Here is an 8,084-nt window from a genome sequence, read left to right as displayed (position 1 = left end):
TGCCCAGATTGAGAGCTTGGGCTTCCATGCTATATTGTTTTTACACTTCTTTAGAAAATCATTATATGAATAGATCAACTTTATTTTCAAGTTGGTAACCAAAACAACCTCTTTCTACACATTCGTTATTTTAATACAAATATCCATTCTGGTGGCACTGGGTTGCGTTAAAAACCTGAAACTCGCTGAGCTTGACCGTCTGCTAGTCCAATGCATGGCTCAATCAGCGACCTTCACAAACTTATGAGTGCTGTTTGGGAGCATTTCTGATTACTTCGCGAAGAGTGACAGGCATCTTAGGTTTTTAGAGCTACACTTCCTGTACTAAAAATAGACCGAGAATGTCTTCAATAATTACTGTCAGTCACTAATTTGGAAATGGGTTTGCTGTCAGTGTATCGTGGCATTTCATAGCTGTTTACATAAATTACCTGTTGGTCTATGAATGCTGGGCTAGATGCTTCAAACCAAAACTAGTGAAATTTAGTTTGATTGCGTTGATTTATGGACAAATGATAAGGCAGTTAGTAATCCTACTTACACAAGCATCGTCACCTCATTAACGTCACCTACAATGACAAATGATTGTCTCATCTGTCACTTTTTGATTATCCCTGTCGCCAGGTCGTCAAAATCGTCATAAAGCATGGTAGGACCCCTCAATAACACAGGTAGAGTGCACAATATTCCAGAGGAAAAGTAAAATAACCCAGAGAGAGTGTGCAATAGTTTAGAGGGAGTGTTTATTTAACTTAACATGTGTACCGATTTTATAGTAGCTAATAATCTTCATTCACTTCTAACATGTATGGTTTTATTGATCACAGTCTAATTTATTTTGGAAGTTATATACATATCTGTTGTAGTCATTTCCCAATCGGACACTACAGAGCTAGTGAGCACAACAGCTGTCACTTCTGAGTCATCTCCCCTTATCTCGATAGATCCAACAGCATCAGCAGCTCCTATAAAGGCAACAACGGTTGCCCTCATTGTAGTTGTCTGTGCTCTCGTAATCGTCATCATCGTTCTGGTTGTCATTCTGGAGAACTACAAAAGAAAATCTGCTCTGTAAGTACCTATCACAAACTGTCATACAGTACAGCAGGTAGTAGCAATTACATAGGAACATTATAACTCCTGCTGTCTCTACTTGAAGGTCATCCTCCAAGGACATGTCTGTTGCATTGCCTAAGGTTAACCCATCACCGAAGGCCGAGCCAAAGGCCATGGAAAGTAAGTACTTTCAAACTCCAGCTCTGTTTTGTCAAACATAGACATATGAGGTTAATCTGTTCAGATATTTGCTTCACTCTTAAAAGTAGTCACATCTTGAAACAAAGATATTGAAACAATATATTATAAGCATACGCTAACATTGTTTTAATTAATTCCAGCTCTGAAACGCTTTAATAAATACTACAAGTAATTACATACAACATTAAAACAAATATATTTTATATATGAAAGTGTAAGCTAAGTAATGTGTAGACGCAGCGGTAGAGTGATATAAATGTATAGCTTAACTTATTCTAACTTACTTTAATTAGCATTAATGATAACTAAAATTACCTATACAATTTTTTATTTTATTTAAAACTTTAGTGTTTTAAGTTCTACTTGTCGAACTGTGATGCTTTGAGAAAATTCAGGCATCACATGTTGAAGTTCCCTTTTGATGTCGAGGCAAACACTTGCTCAAATTGTAACAGGTTTGTCGAAAGACTTGTAAGTAGAGGTTTGACTGTACTCATAAGTAGATGTTTGACCGTACTTACACTTAGAGGTTAGACTGTACTTGTAAATCGAGGTTTGACTGTACTCATAAGTAGAACACTGCCTGCACATGTAAGTAGAGGTTTAACTGCACTTATCAGTAGCGGTTTGACTACTCATATGTAAAGGTTTGATAGTACAGACACTCCCCAACCTACGAATGAGTTATGTTCCGAACGACCGTTCGTAAGGTGAATTTGTTCGTAAGTTGCTTCAGTGCTATATTTTGTATTATAATTTATGTTTAAAGCCTATATAAGTATATTGAAGGTTTATATAAGTATGTCTAAGGCTTGTATAAGTAACCTGTATTGGTTTGTACTGAACATTTTTTAAAATAAAATTGAGAGAATATTGTGGTGGACGCCGGGCCATGACGTTGCATTTCTTATTTGTTGTATGTGTTGTCCTTTTTATTATATTGTTGTTTTAATCGTTATGCTATCACTTATCGTTACTTATATTATATTGTTGTCATACCAACGCAATAGCGATCCTGTTTATTTACCTTGTTAGCCGATGTTCTTATCGTTCGCCGGAACGGTTGATATTATTGTATCGGAGGAGGCGCTCACTTAGTTAAGCAGAGGAGATAGCTGTACGCTCCTCAGCTAGTGAATATTCCTTCGTTAATGAAAAGCTGAATGAAACTACACGCACTCTCTTCTCTTTATTTATTAGCTTAGATCGTGCCAAGTAAAAGCTGGCAAATTCCTTTACAATACGTATAGCAAAAATAAAAAAGTTCTTTGCTCACTGAAGATACGTTTACGCACTTATGCACTGTAACGAACTTGGCAGAGGAAGGTGGATGCTGGGTGGTGCTTCCGAGTAGTGCCTCTTTCTACCGCTAATACGTCAGTAATACCGTCTCTAATAGCGTCAGTATTAGTGGTGGACATACACGCAGACCTGTTCGTATGTACCGTTGTTCGTAACTCGAATGTTCGTAAATAGGGGAGCTTCTGTACTTGAAAGTACAGGTTAGACTGCAGTCATAAGTGGAATTTCGACTGTACTCATAAACAGAGGTTTGACTGTACTCGTAAGTAGAGGTTTGACTGTACTCATAAGTAGAATTTTGACTGTACTCATAAACAGAGGTTTGACTGCACTCGTAATTAGAGGTTTGACTGTACTCATAAGTAGAATTTTGACTGTACTCATAAGTAGTGGTTTGAGTGTACTCGTAAGTAGATGTTTGACTGTATTCATAAGCAGAGGTTTGACTGTACTCATAAGTAGAGGTTTGACTGTACTCGTAAGTAGAGGTTTGACTGTACTCATAAGCAGAGGTTTGACTGTACTCATAAGCAGAGGTTTGACTGTACTCGTAAGTAGAGGTTTGCCTGTACTCATAAGTAAAGGTTTCAGTGTACTCGTAAGTAGATGTTTGACTGTATTCATAAGCAGAGGTTTGACTGTACTCATAAGCAGAGGTTTGACTGTACTCGTAAGTAGAGGTTTGACTGTACTCATAAGCAGAGGTTTGACTGTACTCATAAGCAGAGGTTTGACTGTACTCATAAGTAAAGGTTTGACTGTACTCACAAGTGAAGGTTAAATTGCATGACTGTTTAGACACAACCCATGCTATTGGTATAGGAATTTAATGAATCATTTGAAAATCAGTCGACACAGCCAAAAGGTTTTAATGAGACAAACTGTCAGAGTGACATTTTAATGATTAAAACCCACAAGCCCTGTTTGTTTCTTAAAACGCTTTAGACCTTGACCCTTGCAAGGTATAATAACTAGAGTAGAAACAGAACGAGTTAATTTTAGTAAAAAGAATAAACAGTGAAGCTGAATGGAAACACTTTCATCTCTCTCTTCTTTGGTTGTCTTTTTATATGAAGTGATTAACTTTTTTAACATTCTTTTTATAGTGATAGTCACCCTGCGACTTTCTATGCTGAATGTACTTTCAATTTAGATATTTTAACAAAAGCTAATATCACCGGTGATTGGAATCTTTGAGCAAATTTTATTTGTTGTGGTTTGATTTCATTGTTGTTGAATATTGTTTGGAAAAGTGCAAGAGTTGTTTGGAATTTGATTTGAAAAAAAGAACTTACGTTTAATAAATATTTTTTTAAACAAATTTACTAAATATGTTCTCATGTACTTGTATTAACAGCTAGCTGTGTTAGAAGATGGGAGTAAAGGGAAGATCAGTGGTCTAACCTTAATTTGGTCAAATCTCAGTTTATGTAAAATCTGTTTGTAAAACGTTATTTCCCAAAGGTACTTTGGAGATAATATACATAGTCTATGTAATATATTATGTATATTGTTAATCCGCGACCAAACGAGCGGAGCGAAGTGTGGGAGTTTTTATGATAAATGCATGTGCACACAACTTACGAAAATTATTCATCAACAATGAGACGAACCCTCGTCAAGAAGTTTCATCAACAAATTTAAGCATAGTTTTGTAAAGTCGTTAAAGTATAATAACGATACAAAACACATTTAAACCTATTTGAATATGTTACCAAGTTTTTTTAAACCGTCAGTATTATCTTAAAACTTACCCATCTGATCGGATTATACACAAATAGACAGATTAATTTGGACAAAAATCGCCACAAAATGCTTGAAAAGCTTGGTTTAATAAAAGTTGAGACCGAAAATTGAAACGCCGAGGGACAGATAATAGAACGATGAAGTCTTGCGCATTTTACAAAAAAATAACGTGCACTTTTCACCAGCCTATAGCATTGTCGAATTGCCGAAGGTTTCGGTAATTAACATAGGAGTACAGAAATCGTTTCATTTTTGCCGATTTCAATTTTTTCATTTTCATTTGCCGACGCATTTGAATACTTTCGCATTCTAACTGATGTCCAACGCAATATAAGTAAAGCAAATGACGATGATATTTTTTAACGTTTCTTATGAGATTATTACAATAATTAATTATAAGTTTGGATGACTACAGAACAATGAATACGTAGTACAGATTTTCTAAAAATCTAACGCAGTGTAAGTAAAGGCATGACGATGATATTTTTTCTAACGGTTCTAATGAGATTATTACAATAATTAATTATAAGTTTGGATGACTACAGAACAATGATTACGTAGTACAGATTTTCCAAAAATCTATATAAATATCACAACTTCGTGATATTTTTAGCTATGCCGTTTGACATATAAACAAAATTGTGCATTGGTTTTTTATTATTACTATATAAATAATATTGGTTATTCTAATAATATCAGTGCATTTTACTTCTAATATTGGCCAATATTGCATTTCTCCTATTGCAGGGGGAGAGATATAAACATATAATCTTTTCCTTTCATTCTTGCTATTTGTTGTATATAATAACACCCACCCCCAGTACATTACAGCTACCATTGCAGTTATCCTATTTGACTGCTAATATTGCATTTCTCAACCATCAGTACCCTTTCTTTTTTCCAATATCACTTTGGTCGTGGGCTGTATGACAGTAGAATTTCTAGTATATATTATGATATATATTAACAATTTTTATACTCACAATCGATTCTTACTCATCAAGGCCCAAAGGTATTCTGGGACCTTAAGGACCAAGTTATTTTTACTATTATTCTTTTTTACTATTGTTGTAAAAGTTTTTCTTCACAGTCGTGTGGTGGTAGGTGACTGGTTTTAGTCCGTGTTGAGTCCGGGTCTTAACAAAAGGCCAACGGATCCAAAATCTTCCTCAATTCCACTAAGAGAGAACCTTTCTCAAAATGTGAGCGGTTCCTATGATGGCTGTCTTCTGTATAGTCTCAAAAGACATGTTCACTCCCACCTCGGCCAAGTATGCTATATGCCTCATTGATATTGTTCCGAGTGCACCAATTACTATTAGTATCACTTCGGTCTTCACCTTCCACAGTCTGTTTATCTCGAACCCAAGCTGTTTGTATTTAGCAATCTTCTCATCTTCCTTCTATATTACCCTTGTGTCTCCAGGTATTACTATGTCTATGACCTGACACTGTTTGATTTCTTTGTTTATTAGTATCAGGTCTGGTCTTCTAGCTTCGATAACCTTGTCTGTCTGCACTTTGAAGTCCTATAGCAGCTTCACTTTCTTATTCTCCAATACAGCTTCTGCACGGTGGTTGTACCACTTTTCTGTGTGGGGCAACTCATGTTTCTTGCATATACTCCAGTGCACTGCACTTTCCACTTTGTCATGCCGCCCTTTATATTCTGTTTGTGCGATCTTACTGCATTTGCTGACTATGTGGGACACTGTTTTATCTTTCTGCTTGCACAAGTTAACAATAATAGTAATTATTATTATTAGTACTATGATTATCGTTTCATTGTTTTTTACACTTGGTTTGCTTAAAGATCTGTATATTATACATGTATATAATATCTGTATACTGTATTATAAAATACAGATATTATATAAATGTATGATATATAGAGATACTGTATATTTGATATAATATAATATACATATCTTTAAACAAATCAAGTATAATTCTAAATATTAAGTATTATTCTACATTTTTATTTTATTCATTTTTGCTGGTAATTGTCCTCTCTCTATTACAGGACATATTGATGACTTGGAGTTATCCTTTAATACATACAGTCAGGGAGAAGGTGGGTATTTAAAGATAGGAATACTTGCATATCTTTACTGTTAGCGCTTAGTAAAATGACAGGCATGAACAAGTGGCTATATTAATTGTTTAATAGTACATGTAGGAATCATGACAAACTTCATCAGTAATTAGAGGACAACTGCAAACAATATCCAGTTTTCAGCTAATTTTGTCATGAACAGTAATTCGTAAGATATTAAAATTTTGTAAAAATTACTGTTTGGCCAAAGATGCTTCAAATTTAGTTCAAAGATCAGAAGGGGAGAAGAAAAGGAGAGCGAACCAGTTTGTGAGACGTCCAGTGCATGACACTGATCAGGAATACACCAATGCTTCATATATAGAAAGGTACGCAAATGCTTACATGTCTTCAAACCTGATAATGTGGAGCCATTTTAGTTCATTTAACTTCTTTACCTTTGACCAAACTCAGTATATAGAAGACTCTGGCTTGAATCATTAACAATAGTCTCTAGATAGGAATAAACAAAATACAAAGTCTATATGACATGCCAAGCAAGTACCTTAATGGACCAGCATAAATCGTGAAAGACATCAGAGTTTATGTCATCCAATAAGGTCACTGCTAATCAACCAGATTAATTTGCTGATTTGTTATTAAAATGCAGGTGGATACATGTAGACGCAAGGAAAGGTGATATGAATATTGATTTTTTAGGGTCAATAACCAGGATGACTTAGAGATCTACGAAGAGATCATTGGCTGAAGATTTTTGTAATCGAATGTGTTAATATTTTAATCTTCTAGAGATTCTGTAATGAGACTTCGTCAACCAACAATCATTACTTGAGGTTATTTTTACTTGTTCCATATTTTACTGTTTTTTGACTATTATATTCCTTTCCAATAATGTCATTTACTGACTCACTTTACTTGCTGAAGTAAAGTGTAATACTATAGTAAGTGTAATACTATAGTAAGTGTATCACATTAACATTTAGTTTTAGTTTTTAGACTTGATTATTTAACTCAGTCAATGAAATTTCCCAGAATGCGAAGTCGTATTTGAGAACTTACTTTTTAACAAACTTTTTTGAAATATTCAAGTTGCAGGACTGGACATATTAATAGGTTTGGATTAGCCAAACAGTAAAAAAATGGTTCATTTTGACAGATTATACTAAATACTGTGGTTAGCATTATTACTATACCTTGAACAGTTACACATTGTTAGGCGCGCTAGGTAGCAATGCTAATGTAGTAACTTCTATACTTACTGTCAAGGAAAATTATATAAAAATTGGCAAATAATGCACTTTTTAACGCAATTAACTTTGTTGAGTGAGCTTTGACTAGTAGTAACTACGCTAAATTTTTAATAGAGTTATTCTATAGTGTGATAGTCATTTTATTAAGCTGTTGCTATAAATTGACTGAGTTTGCTGTTTACTTGAGCTTAAAGATTTCTTTATCTAATCAGTTCTCAGTGATGTCTATTCAACAAGTTCTTATGCTATAATAATATTTGTAGGAGAGGTTATGGTTTAGTAAGCCATAAGGGTTATGAATGACGTTCAACCCAACAGGGTGGAATTAACAATTTTTTATATTATTGTCATTTTAGAATATGTGCACAAAACATCTTAATGAAAGCCTAAAATTATTAGAATATTAGTTATAGGTTTAACAGTCGCTTACTATACTAACATTTTGTGGGCTTTTGCTTTGTTAATAATTAGTT

At 34.3% G+C, this 8,084-nt stretch overlaps 1 protein-coding gene across 1 annotated transcript; it reads left to right on the top strand.

The window, feature by feature from the left end:
• The first annotated feature begins 646 nt into the window (after positions 1-646).
• Positions 647-7,165, top strand: LOC137405102 (uncharacterized). The gene is made up of 6 exons (XM_068091327.1): positions 647-671; positions 867-1,071; positions 1,160-1,236; positions 6,329-6,379; positions 6,627-6,729; positions 7,061-7,165. Exons 1-6 carry the CDS (start codon positions 647-649, stop codon positions 7,107-7,109), a joined length of 510 nt encoding a protein of 169 aa, XP_067947428.1. The 3' UTR covers positions 7,110-7,165.
• Positions 7,166-8,084: the final 919 nt, after the last annotated feature.

Source organism: Watersipora subatra, chromosome 9, assembly GCF_963576615.1.
Source record: "Watersipora subatra chromosome 9, tzWatSuba1.1, whole genome shotgun sequence".
NCBI classification, from domain to species: Eukaryota; Metazoa; Bryozoa; class Gymnolaemata; order Cheilostomatida; family Watersiporidae; genus Watersipora; species Watersipora subatra.
This window is presented reverse-complemented; position numbering and strand designations above follow the sequence as displayed.